Source organism: Amia ocellicauda, chromosome 10, assembly GCF_036373705.1.
Source record: "Amia ocellicauda isolate fAmiCal2 chromosome 10, fAmiCal2.hap1, whole genome shotgun sequence".
Taxonomy (NCBI): Eukaryota; Metazoa; Chordata; class Actinopteri; order Amiiformes; family Amiidae; genus Amia; species Amia ocellicauda.
The window spans coordinates 22,903,804-22,918,080 of record NC_089859.1 but is presented as its reverse complement, the minus strand read 5'-3'; the positions used below and the strand labels follow the sequence as shown (position 1 = coordinate 22,918,080).

General features: G+C 38.2%; 1 protein-coding gene across 2 annotated transcripts in view; it reads left to right on the top strand.

Moving 5' to 3' along the window:
- The first annotated feature begins 11,517 nt into the window (after positions 1 to 11,517).
- The window catches only part of sp8a (sp8 transcription factor a), a 3,882-nt gene continuing 1,122 nt past the window's right edge, over positions 11,518 to 14,277 (top strand). The window contains exons 1-2 of one of the 2 annotated variants that reach the window (XM_066715569.1): positions 11,518 to 11,612; positions 12,207 to 14,277. The exon at positions 12,207 to 14,277 is cut by the window's right edge and continues 1,122 nt beyond it. In XM_066715569.1, coding sequence (XP_066571666.1) covers positions 11,592 to 11,612; positions 12,207 to 13,577 — 1,392 coding nt within the window. In that variant the 5' untranslated portion in view covers positions 11,518 to 11,591 and the 3' untranslated portion in view covers positions 13,578 to 14,277. Of the gene's footprint in view, positions 11,613 to 11,696; positions 11,893 to 12,206 lie in introns of those variants that run through there. The other variant, XM_066715570.1, reaches the window with a different exon arrangement.

Below are 14,277 nucleotides of genomic sequence, written 5' to 3'. Positions count from 1 at the left end.
ACTATATAGCTGCGGGTTTGTCTGAATAAACCAGCCAATTAAACAATATTGATGGGCTGACGGACAGTTCACTAATACGATTACACCGTTCGTATCCAGCAGTGTTCAATCTGAAGAGCATCTGGAGGGTCCAATCACAGTCCAGGAAACACACAGAAGATAACAATTCATCTCACTGAATGAACAATTGGAGGATCTCCAAACACACGTTTCAAGGTTTGTTTCTGCAGGAACATTCTGGGTCTTCTAGAGCCAAATTACACCTCTTTAAAAAGACGACATTTTTCTGAACCAACCGCTCGTCCCAAGAATAAATAAAATGCCTTTGGATTCTTGTGTTTTTTTTTCCAGGAATTAAGAGAAACTTAACAGTTTATAAATATAAAATGAGGCAAGATAAACTTTGCAGGTGTGACATAGAAAAGGGAAACTATAGATTGAAATGAGCAGAAACATCTTGGGGAGCTTTCATCCAGCAGTGGATCAATATAGGCTGATGGTGATGATAATGATATATATAGATATAGATATAGATATAGATATAGATATAGATATGTATTTATATATATATATATATATATATATATATATATATATATATAGATATAGATATAGATATGTATATATATATATATATATATATATATATATATATAGATATTTATATATAGATATATAGATGTAAATTGAGCAAATATGTGATATACTGATTAACACAAAGCTTTGAGCCACCGTCTCATAGAATACTATAAACCTGTAATTAGTGGCGGTTTTATTTTTTTTTATCAGATCATTATTTTATCTTTATTTTATTTTATTTAAAGTTTTGTAATTAATGTGTAGGTCAAGGTTTAGATTCAATCCAGGCTTGGATCCAGTAATAAACAATGCATCTTATTGTGAATTTTCATTCTCTTTTAAAATGAATAATGTTTAGAATATATTGTCAAAAATACTACAAAACAGTTTGAGATTCAAGAACAACAACAAATCCTGGGTAATACAATTCCCAGATGTAACTATTTTTATGAAATTCCCCTTTTTTCCTACATATTTTAAACCTGTAATGTTATTTCTGAGCTGTAATTTCTATTAAATTTAGATAAATCTTAAAGACATCTTTACAAAAGCAAATGTTCCTAAAACAAAATAGCAGCCAATTGTAATAGTAAAAATAAACTCCTTTTTAAGAAAAACAATTACAGAATTTGCACTTTATACTCCACTTTCTACAAAGCAACTTAGAAAAAGCTTTACCAGCTCTCTCCATTTGCAAGGAAGGAGGACTCCCTTTCTAGACATACAATTAAACTGGCAGCTGGCTGATCAATTGGAAACAAAAGCTAAGAGGTTAGGGCAGTCAAAAGATTGTTAACTGACCGTTTAATTCAGACATTTATATCATTGTTTATGGTACAACGGCCTCTTTGAAAGTAGACTTTGCTGCACACCTGTGCGTGGCTTCTACACCACTGGCAAATGTTTAATACCAACCCAGCTTAGCAGCTATATGACATTCAAACTGAATAAGTTTATCACCATACGTGTCAAAACGAGTGCAACCTCTGGGACCAGCTTGCACATTCCCCCAACTTCCAATGAATCAGAAACTAAACGAGCTGCAACATATGACCGAGTGCGTTTCCAACTTTCATTCTTTATTGCACATCCGAACCTCGTAGCCACAAACGCCATTTTCCTTCTGGTAACTATGTGATTAAAGTTTAAACATCACCAAGTGCTAAAATCTGAAAATATTCCAAGATGACAGAAGTGTTTTGCCATTTCTGAGAGCTCGGTGCTCTTGAGTCACATTAAAAGACACAAAACAAACTTCTTAAAGTAGAAAAAAAAAATACAATTGTGAATATTTAAATTCCGAGCAACAACACAATTTGTATGTTTCTGTGAGGGGATAATTAAAAGAATAATGTAATTTGAATTTAATAGGACATTGAAAAGAGTTCCTCTGATATGAAGTAGACTTATAGCCCTCATTTTAAATACTGCTTTACAGGGCTCCCTCTAGCTTTCAGCTCGGAGAACCAGGCTTTGCAATTTATTCCATGTCATGTTTTAAATAAATACAGATTAAAAGGTTTCAATTCATAGAGGAGCAAGAAAGGAGTGTGTTAGGTTCTTGAGATATTGCTTTTTGTTGTTTTGTTAGTGCTAGCAAGAGCTGATTTGGCTGCAACCTCTAACCTGTATACATTGTGCTGAAGTTTTAACCTCATTTTAACTTGCTTGCCTGTGTCCTTGATAACAAGGAAGTGGATGTTAATTTTAAATTATACAACCTAAGTAGTTATGATTCCAGATGGTAGGTCTTCATCATTATTTGTTATGTAAGAGACACCCACTACTGATTGTAACAAGGGTCCTTTTTTAGACAAACACCAAATTGCTTGTGGCAATACAATTATCCTTAGCATATTGTTTAATTATTTCACATCAGCCAAAATCACACACTTCCCAAACACAGGCACCCATACCGGTAACAAAGGCGTTAATCGTATGTTTTGCAAGCAGTCTTTGCCAACACAGTGAATTCCACATTTCCATGAAAAACAGATCATATATATCTTTGTTTCTAAATAGTGTAGAACTTATTTTAATGATCAGATAAGTTTTTCAAAACACATATTTGCATCCAACAAACTGCTGTCACATGTTTTTAGTATATTCAGTAATAGCTACATATAGATTGAAAGTCTTAAAATTATATTGAAACACAGTGATCTCACAATTCTTCTCTAAAGAGTTAAAATATAGAATTACAATATACATAAATACAGATTATAAGTATTCAAATTAATATATCTCAAGTGGAGACCTTTAATCTGCCTTGCTGCACAATTGAAAAAAAAAAAAAAAAATATATATATATATATATATATATATATATATATATATATATATATATATATATATAATTGGTACAGCATAAAATTAATTAAAGTTTTTCCTTATTTCCTTGTTATTTGTGTTTTTGTTGTTTTTTCACAGCAAAGTAAAGCCAAATGTTTTTCAGCATTATCATCACAGTGGCACAGATGGTTGGAATGAGTTGACTATGCTTGAGTTAAAACATCATATTTATGATGGTAAACAATAGGTAAACATTAGCTTACATGATTAAATAATTCAATATAATTCCAGACATTTATACCAAAAAAAAAAAAGCTTGTTTTTTTCCACAGAAAAGCAGTTTGTGTTTTCTGGCCGTAATTCATCCCTTTCTGGGAGTCGCCCAACCATAGAGACGCTTCCGGAGCAGTCTTTGTCTTTGAACCTACTTGGCAACCTGTGGTGCAGACAGGCATCTGTTACCCTTGACCTCCACATCAAATTTAAGTTTATAAGTAGAGATTATTCTTACAGTAGCATCATAAAAACCAAAAACAAGAACAATGACAGACAAATACAAAAACTCAGAAAAGTCTTCTGCCCTTCAAAACAGAAAACAAGACAGTAAGAATGTTTGGAAAAGTTTCTGCAGTAGCTAAGGAACAGTGACCATATCCAGTATGCAGGACAAAACGGTACAACAAAGAAAAACAACAAAAACATTAGCTCTCTTATAAAGTAAATCAAAAAATACAAAAAGCCAATACAGTTACTGATGGTTAGGTCTAAATATGATGCAATTGAAGTCAATACTATTATCACTAAAAACACTCAGCACATGAGACTCTCTAAAACTTTTAAATACTGGCCATTTTGAAGAATTTTCTAATATCTAGCATGCCATCATCGACACAGAACGGCTGTGATAGCAGAAAAGGAAAGGAAAGAAAAGGGTACAGAAATGCTTTCAATAAAAAATGTTTAAAATTAAAAATCCTTGCGTATCAAGTTTACTTTCCCATTAATATCAAAGCAGGGTTTATCGGTCCTCTTCAGGTGAACTGCTATGACAGTCCTCATCCTTCTGCTTATGCCAAATAGTATTGATTAAGACCCGTCATGTGATGCTCAGTCAGACAGGCTGTACCGAACTTCTTCAGAGTAAATAGAAATGGATGATCAATCACTTCCAGAGGGATATAAAAAGGCAAAGTGAACTCAACCAGGGTAAAAGTTAATCATGCTGTTTTTGTCTGCCATTATGCCTTTTACTTTATAAGTATTTTATAGGTCTCAGGCAATTGATTTTGTGCAGAGAAATTAAGTAGCCTATTTAATATGTTAGCCCAGCAGTAAAGAGAATGATCAGAGCATGCGTGTGGTGTGTTTGGGCTCCTGTGTGTCAACCGGTGGCTTTGAAACACATTATGACAATTAAGGGGTTAAGGGTTGAGGCTGGGGCTGGGGTTAGAGTAAGGGTTCAGTTCGGGTGTTGGTGTTAGTTTTCCTTTACAGTTAACATTATGTATAGGGATTTGCTTGGGTTAGGTCATATTAACAAATTAGATTAAAGTTCAGTGTTCAGGTAGGGTTTAACAAGCATCTTAATGCACGTGTTCTTCATAAACCATTTCAATACACACACACGTATATCCCCTCCTGAGTTTTCTATGAAAAATGCTTTACAACACACTGATTTGATTGCTCTTCATTAAATAACAATATGACATTAGAGTTGTGTAAAGAGCTAATGTTGTAAACATTTTAACCTGGAGTTATGCAAACAAAAAAGTATTTTTTTGGATTCAGTTTTCTCAATGTTAATAATGGCTTCTTACAGCAGGGAGTTGTGTCTTTTGGAGTCATTGCATTTGACAATTAACCCTGAATCAAGTAAATCTGCTGAGGAAATGAGATGCTGGAAACCTCACAATTAAGGGACCTTACAGCTTCTCACATATATAGTATATGTTTATGCTGGTAGTGTCTATACACTTCTATTTGATCACAACCTGTACCATTTAGGCAAATAGCCATGTTTTTTTCAATTTTTTTTAACAAACTTTAAGGGTAACAAATTGATTTAGGTAAACTGACTGTTCAAAGTAACCATTCTGTTTGTTGTTATTATTATTATTATTATTATTATTATTATTATTATTATTATTATTATTGTTGTTGTTGTTGTTGTTGTTATAATTTGAAATTATTAAATCAATGTTGTCTCTGTTCAACCTCTCCTTATAAATGAATGTAAAAACTAGAGTCTGAATTAATAAAGATTTACCTCTGTAATATTCTCTTTGCAGACAGTAATTTATGATAAATAAATTATAGTTTTATATCAACGTGCATCCACTCTCCATACACAATAAATTGACATGGAAACTTGCCTCTCTGCCTGTTGACAATTGCTTCCCAAAGTCACCTGTGCCTTTGGCCGACAGTGTCTCTGACCAGCTTGCACAGAGGACCGCAATGCCTTTTGTCGGGAGTTTACAACTGAGAAATTACAACAGGACAATTATTCGGGTTGACTGAAAGTGCCCACCCCAGGGACAGATCCTGCATCTGTTAAGTAGTAATGAAACACAGCACTTCTCGATCAGCAACAAAGGGACGGCAAATAAAATACAGGACAAAGAATTTCATAAAACTGCAATTCATATAAATACAGGCACGAAAAATCTAAATAATTCCCTACTGTGTAAATAATAATAATAATAATAATAATAATAATAATAATAATAATAATAATAATAATAACCCAATAGATAATGTATATTTCCATATAACGTTCTCATTTTTGTCACATCTTGGCGAAAGAAAAATACAGCAAAGTATAATTAATTCCCATTAGAAAAGACTTATTCAAGTACAGTAAATGTCGCATTGAACTTATGAAAAACTTCTCATCCCCAAAGATTCACCGAAATGTATGAATCCGTGTGTTTGCAGCGGCCAAGTCAATGATAACAAATGACAAGGATCTGGGCTCAATTATTTCGTAAATTGCAGTAAATTGGCCTATCAGCTTTATATTGTGCAATTAGTGCTTACTTTGGAGATCAATAGTTACCTATATTATGAAGGTTACCAAATCCACTTAGATCGCAATATAATGCATTCGTAATTCCTGTTAATTGGAGTGTATAAGGGCATCAGGCCGATGAAGCAATAATTATGGGGGGAGGGGGGATATTAAAATGCTAAAAAGAAGTTAAAATAATGTAATTGTGAATGTATCTCCTTAAGCGGCATCACTCTTATAATAATGCAATCCCACAGTAAAGGTTTATTCGCATTTTCTCTCTCTCCCATCAACCGGTCTGCTTAAATCCAATAATTTGTGGATTATCAATCCATCGAGTCCTTTATGCTTAATTCATGTGATGAATTTACCGACGCTCAAAAGTGTTACAATACATAAGATCATGTTAGGAGTTTATTAATGATGAGGATTTACTATATACGGTTTGTGCGTTAGACTCTGGGTTGAGTGTATTCGTATTATATATATATATACAGATTTGAATGTAAAATGCTTATAGACGGCATTATTCTTTTTGTAAACTGATCAGAGTGGAAACTCAAAAGTTGAACAAAGTATGATGTAACAATTTGTTTTCCTCGTTTTAACAATAACAAATTAATTAGCCGGATTTTAAAAACTATTTGTTTCAAGTTTAGAAAAGATCACACAGATACTTTAATAAAGTGCCTGAATAAGATTGTGTAGTTGTTGTTGAAACAAATTGATATTATTTCCTTAAATGATCTCCTATTGATGATTTAAATATAATTTTAGGCCTCAGTGAATTTAGCCACCATCCACCTAGAATTAGTCTATATTAAATGTACTGTAATTTAATTAAAATTCGTTTTTCTATTTGAGTACGCATATAATTTAAAGGCTCATAATTATCTCCCACTGCGCCCCATGGTTGCAGAGATTTAAACCGAGAATAACAATCAACACACCTGGACCACGAGTAATGGACAATATCATCCCAAAACACCCGGCTCACACAGGGTTAAAGCCAGTGCGCACATCTCGCCAGGTTTTCTCTAGGTGCATGCCTGGGCATCGATGTGCTATCGTGTGAGCTTTTTTCTTTACAGTAAGAGGTGTTATTTCCTGGTAAAGAAACACCGGGTCTCGTTTTCCATCCTCCTTACAAAATTATTCGCATTATTTCTGCTACATTGGACGATCTAATTTCTGCGTGATAGTCAGCTAATTGCTCTGGCAGGTAATTAGAAGCAGTTTACGTTGCCCTTCGGATTATTGAGTTGCTTTGTAAATTACCATATTTGAAAAAAGGAAAAGAAAAACACACTGTTTTTTTGCCATTTCCTGGTGCACGGAGCTCGGGCCCTTTCTTTCCTGCAGGCAGAATTATTGGAAAGCACGCGATATTAAACACATTTTGTTCGTGCTCAGTGGTCCGGGATAACGCGGTCATTATGGCAACGAAAGGGACAGGTTTGGAGCTTGATTTCATGATGGCAATATACACCATGCATGTGGGAAAAGAAAGCTTTAAATGGGGACATCTGGTCTGTGTGGCTTATACAGAGCTTACAGTTAGGTCAGACTTGAAAGGACAACCTGTGCACCACCTTTTGAACTCAGCACCCCACTCTGCACTGGCTGGCTGTGCGCATAATGGGCTTGCTGGAGGAACGTGCTTTATTTCAGTGTGTGGCACATATAAGCACAATTATACGAGTGAATTAAAATGATGATATGTGTTTAAGGCTGTCGGGTTAGGCGCTCTGTGCAAAAAACCTATGAACAGTGGAAATCAACTATTTACCTAGTATTTTTTAAGGGATTTGTTTTTTACGTTGGTATACATTTCACAACCCGCAAAATGATTTTGAAAATCACGTCTCCAATCCTAATCTGCTGACTAATAATTAGCCTGTGGATACTTGTTTTACGAGATTGATATATAGGCCTATATATGTAATCCCTGCTAACAATATTACGTTGCTACAATATGCTTTCTTGCTACAACGTTGTACACCAACAAACACAACCTTACTGCAACATTGTGAGAACATTTTGAGTTCGTTGGCTTAGGCCTATATAGGATTACAAGGCTCCTTGCTTTGTTCAGTACCATGCATTTTAAGTCCAACAAACACTAACCTATATACTGTGGAAGCAGTAAGTAAGCGCCCGGAAGGTCTCTAGTCAGATGGCTTGGTTTCTGCGGATCTTTAGGTAAATAGCCACTTCCTCGGCATTTCACACGCTCCTGAAACCCTGTTTGAGGGCTTGAACACATGTTTTGATGACACCAGTGGAGCCCGAGCTGCTCCTAGATTATTCCTAATTAAACACAATTCCCAAAGTAACATTTATCTTCCAGGGGCTGCTATTGCAACTGTCATCCGTCTGGAGGAGATGCTGGGCACTCGTCTTGCATCACCTCTTCTTCTGAGCTGGACATAAAGAGACTTAATCGATAGTGTGGAAGAGAAAGACGCGGTGTGTGCCTGCCTTTAAGCCCGTGTGGACGGGCCGCGCTGCCCGGCTCTGCTGCCGGGTGAGAAGGAGGACGTGCGCGACGCGTCCCGCAGCCCCAGTGCAACTTCGCCACTGCGCTACCAGTCGCCGGTATTATGATCATATTATTGTTGCTGTTGTTGTCGTTAATCGACCTTAAACGTATGCATGTGCCGTATATCTCAAAAGTTGTGTCGCATGGATTCAAAACACAAAAATACACATAAAACCTTTGCAAAGGTCACACACAACGGAAAGCCACATCCGCTGGAGTGCTCGGTTCTGTCGGTGTTGTATTTCATTTATTATTGTGAGCGGTCGTATTCTAAAATGCGGAGATACTGGAGAATTGGCACCTGTTACAGAAAATGTACTTATTTGGGTTCATCGATGCTCACGAAATATTATATTGCACTTTTAAATGTCGTCTTAAACGTTGGTACGAGAGAAAAATCGGCTTTTCCGAAAATAATGTATTTCTCTCTTTCATATTAACTATTTGTGATAGAAAATAGTAAACTAGTATACAATATAAACAAATATGACATGTATTTGCCAGATTGCCTCTATGAATATGGTACAAAAATACTATTTAACTATTAAAAGTAACTTACGTAAGCTAAACTATTTAATTATATTTCTTTATACCTTTTATCTCCCATTTCTTATCATATTGGCGTTTTCTGTTGTGTGTGTGTGTTTTGTTTTTAAAGTCTTTGGGTTTTTTTTATGTTGTTTTTTGTTGTTTCTGAGGGGGGGATATTTGGCCATACCTCTGGTTGATTCTTGGATGTAAATTACATCAAAAAAGCTGTTGTCCAAATCGAAGAAACAGAGAAATTAATCTGGGTGACTATCAATCATAGTGTGTAATAAAGGCAGCGACATGGATGAGACAGATGATATGATTAAGGAGCTGTGGTCGTTTTAATTAACTTTTTGCTGTCCTGTAATGATCAAACTGGTCAACAGACCCGGTCAATAAGCATGTTAATATCAAACAAATAAAACTGTGGATGATTAAAAACCTCCTGGTTTATTAAATTTGAAATTCAAATGAAATTTATGCTGTTCGTGCACGCAGCATGCTAATGTAGTCAAGCATTATTGAGAACGGATGCCAAAGGGTTCAACCAACAAAAATAAACACTCGTGTGTGTGTGTGTGTGTGTGTGTTTTTATATAGTATTAATACAATTAAGGAGTAGGCTACTATTACGAATTAGACTATACTATATATATATATATATATATATATATATATATATACACTAATAGTGCGCTGACGTAACACATTATTGTCTTACACAAACATTGAAATAATCCATGATGGTGATATATATTATATATACACACACACATACACACACATCATGTACATACACACAGATGTAGTAGATGTACATGGAGGTAAAACAAACCATGCACCCTTATACATGTAATACCCTGCTTACCGCTAAACCTAATAATAACATGTTCAATTTTAGTATAAATTCGTCAGTTTGACTTAGTGTTCACACCTTTAAAAGTTTTCCCGTGGGGTTCAACCCTTACGCACTTTGACAATATGGTGTAAAATACTAAAGCCATCAAGTTATGCTTATAAAAAGCAAGCGAATATTTTACTCACCTCAATAATACAGCTGTACATTATAAGAAAGAAAGAAAGAGACAAGGGAAAGAAAGGAAGAAGAAAAATAAAGAAAACGTGTTTATTACTTTTGAGCCTATTAATATTAGGATACAATGTGTTGACGTTATTAGATTTCATTACTATAAATCAATCTGAGAGATGCTTTGCATTTATATTTCCGATCATGCACTCCTCTCAGCTTTCAGTTACATATAAACCCTGATACACCCTAAATAAAGTTTTAAAAGGTTGACTTTTAAGTTTGTTCGTGACTTGTAGATTACACACTATTCGTGTCAGTGGAAATCTGCAGTAAATTCGCAGATACATGTCGCACACAAAACAAACATGTACACTTCGGATGAATGAAATGAAACGAGAAGGGCTAAAGCAATGAAGTTAATTGTTTTTTATTTGTTAAACGGGTCTCCCTCCCTCTCCCCACCCCCCCCTCCTCCTGGGCCGGCCCACCACGCCTTCTCAACATGCTCAAGTCATCCCAACAGCAAGCGCAAATAAACACCGCATTCATGGCCCAAACAGCATCCCCTTAAAAAAGATACCATTAATCCTAATCTCTTAAAAGGACAAGTAGTAGACACTAAATTCGCGCATGCATTTGAATATCGGAAAGTGTTGTATTTCGTATTTTGCCATTTATTTTAGGATATTTGGTACTAAAATGTGTACTTACCCTCTCTGGCGACACACGGTTCATGTACTGCTCCTGTACAGGAGGAAAAACAAATCCTTTTATGTATACGAGAATATACTCAATCCACCTTTTAATTAAAGCAAGTCTCGTCTGCGTAATTGAATACAATTACACCAAAATGCACTTAGGATCATAATGCAACCTTCATTCTCGTTAAAACAATACAGTGCTTTGTCAAACCCCCTAATAGTTGTTTTTATGAACTGCTTTGGAGCCAGGGCTTCATGTTAAAAATGAAATTGACATCCATAGATCCAACGCATGAAACGAGCAGAGAAAATGCTTTTAAGACTGGTGTTAACAGAGGCTTACAGTGTGTCCCCTTGCCTGGATAATAACTTGGATTCGAAAAAAATCAATAACGAATATGATCAAGGAGAAGACACGTGATAATCTTTGAAGATGTTTGCTTATCTGTGTATGCCATGCAGCCTAACCCAAATGCAAAGCTTTAAAATTACTCTTATTCTTATTATTCATATAACAACAACAACAACAATAATAATAATAATAATAATAATAATAATAATAATAATAATAATAATATCCAATGACACGAGGCAGACACAAGTAAGTTTCGTATAAACTTTTGTAAAGAGTCCTTTAACTTTACCTTGTTCCTTGCCTTTTATTGGGGAGGGGGGCAGGGAGGGGGTGTCTGAAGTGCTCTATTGATGACCTCACGCTAGAATGTGGCAGAGTGGAGGTGCCCGGCTTCTGATTGGTCGCCCGTGTCCCAGCGGCACTTCAAAGCCGGAGAGGACCTACAATTGTGCTGGAATGGGCGGACCAGATCATTGTATTGCACACCTCTAAAAAAACAGGGCTCTGATTTATAAATATAAAAAGATCCTCTGAGGAGGGCACTTTTTGTGATGGCAACTTCACTTCTGGGGGTGAGTGTAAGGATTTCCTTGCTGGTTTAATTAGGTCTTTCATTGTCCAGTGGAGGGATTAAAATAGCCTCGGTCAGGGAAGGGCGGTCAGTCTGTTGATTATGTTTTAAGCAAGTGGGTCTTAAGGAAGGGGCCGAGTTACTTTAAAGGATAGCAAAGACACAAGAGTGCGCTTTCTACCAACACCTTACGCTTAGACCCTAGAGAGGTGACTTGTTAAGTGTCGGGAGAAATAACTAACTTTTTTGTCTTATTTTGCTGCATTGGTAACGTTATACAGGTATGTTACTTCGGCGAGTTTACTGTAAAACGTAAAACTAGACATGCATCATCGTGCTTTGGCTATTTCAAGAGAAACAATACCGAATTTAATAATAATAATAATAATAATGCATAATATTCACTTTAAATAATAACCCGACCTGACGTTTGTCTATGTATTCGGCATGCAATGTCCAATATCTGCTTTTATTAAATTGTATGTCATTTAGGATCGAATGATTGGCAGCATATTGCATACTAGTTTGTTTATTTAACATTATATACCTTCGTTATTGCGAACAAATGTCTAACAACTGCTTTCTTTCCAACCAGGAAGAGCCGAGGTTAGGATCGACTCCATTAGCCATGTTAGCAGCTACCTGCAATAAGATTGGTAGCCCCAGCCCGTCGTCATCCTCTATTTCGGATAGTTCCTCGTCCTTTGGGAAGGGCTTCCATCCCTGGAAAAGACCCGCGGCCAGCAGCTGCAACCTGGGCTCCAGTCTCTCCGGCTTCGGCGTCTCCGGAGCCTCCAGGAACGGCGCGGGGCTCTCGGACGCGTTCAGCGCCAGCAGCTCCACCGGATCCAGTGCCTTTTCCTTGACCTCCAGCACCACGTCCAGCTCCCCCTTTGGAAACGACTATTCGGTCTTTCAGGCGTCGGTGTCGAACGGCTCTCAAGAACCGAGCCACCAGCCGGTGTTCATCTCCAAGGTCCACACTTCAGTGGACAGTTTGCAGGGCATATACCCCCGGATGAGCGTGGCGCACCCGTATGACTCCTGGTTCAAGTCGTCCCACCCGGGCATCCCCACGGGAGATGTGGGCACCACGGGCGCTTCTGCCTGGTGGGATGTGGGCGCAGGGTGGATCGACGTGCAGAACCCGAACGGGGCCGCCCTGCAGAGCTCCTTGCACTCCGGGGGGCTGCAGACATCTCTGCACTCTCCTTTGGGAGGCTACAACTCCGATTACTCCGGTTTGGGTCACTCTGCGTTCAGCACCGGCGCTTCTCCACACCTCCTCAGCACCGGTCAGCACCTGATGGACGGATTTAAACCTGTGTTGCCCGCGTCTTACCCAGACTCCAGTCCCTCTCCTTTAGCAGGGGCGGGAGGGACGATGTTAACCGGGGGACCCTCGGCCACGCTGGCCGGCTCTCCCCGGTCCTCAGCCCGCCGGTACTCGGGTAGAGCCACCTGCGACTGTCCCAACTGCCAAGAGGCGGAGAGACTGGGGCCGGCAGGGGCGAGCCTCCGGAGGAAAGGGCTGCACAGCTGCCACATCCCGGGCTGTGGCAAAGTCTACGGCAAAACGTCGCACCTCAAGGCGCACTTGCGGTGGCACACAGGGGAGAGACCATTCGTGTGCAACTGGCTGTTTTGCGGAAAGCGGTTCACCAGGTCCGACGAGCTCCAGCGACACCTGCGCACCCACACCGGAGAGAAGAGGTTTGCGTGCCCGGTGTGCAACAAGCGCTTCATGCGCAGCGACCACCTCAGCAAACACGTTAAGACGCACAGCGCCGGTGGAGGGGGGTCCGCCGGCTCGGGCTCGGGGGGCAGCGGGGGGAAGAAGGGGAGCGATACCGACAGCGAGCACAGTGCTCCCGGTAGCCCCCCGTGCCACTCCCCGGACATGCTGCAGCCCCCGGAGTCTGTGCAGACAGCGGGGATGAACGGCCACAATCACTCTCTCGAATAAGAGCAATGCAGCCCATATCTCTAAGGACGATTGTAATAAAGAGTTGTACATGTAATTAGAAAAGTATTTTCGGACATATCTACTAAGAACATCGCCACCGGTTTGTAATGAAGTCCCAGAAATGAACTCAATTCAAATGAACATCAAATGCGCTTTGGGAGGTGATTGTGGGGGTAGGTAAGGACACCTGTGATACTGAACTTACACATCCTATCAGCCTCGACTTCCATGGCCGGGTTCAGAGCATGAGCTTTTTTCTTTGGGACACCAGCTGAAGGACAGGTTTAGTTTAGGCTGTTTACTTGATTAAATTAAAAGGCACTGCATTTGCCTAAAATATAGTGTCTGGGTGGTATGGGTTTGGATGGTCCTGAAGCTACATTTATAAATGTAAAGGGCATACTTTCATTTGAGCCTTTAACGAACCATTTCAATCTTCAAAAGATGACAATTAAAAGTAATTTTAACTTCGAAACGAGACCAAACTGTGGCACTTTATTGAGGAAAACTGCAGTACAGAGTTAAACTGTACTTTTGTCATCACGAAATGTAACCGTATGATGACAAAATAAATAAATGTCCTTATCTACCCTTCACTTCATTTGTAGCATAATCAGTGATCCATATTTGTTTTATTGAGAAACCTGTGTCAAATTATTATACTCATGTATTTTTTCCATATCGGAAATTGGGCGTATAA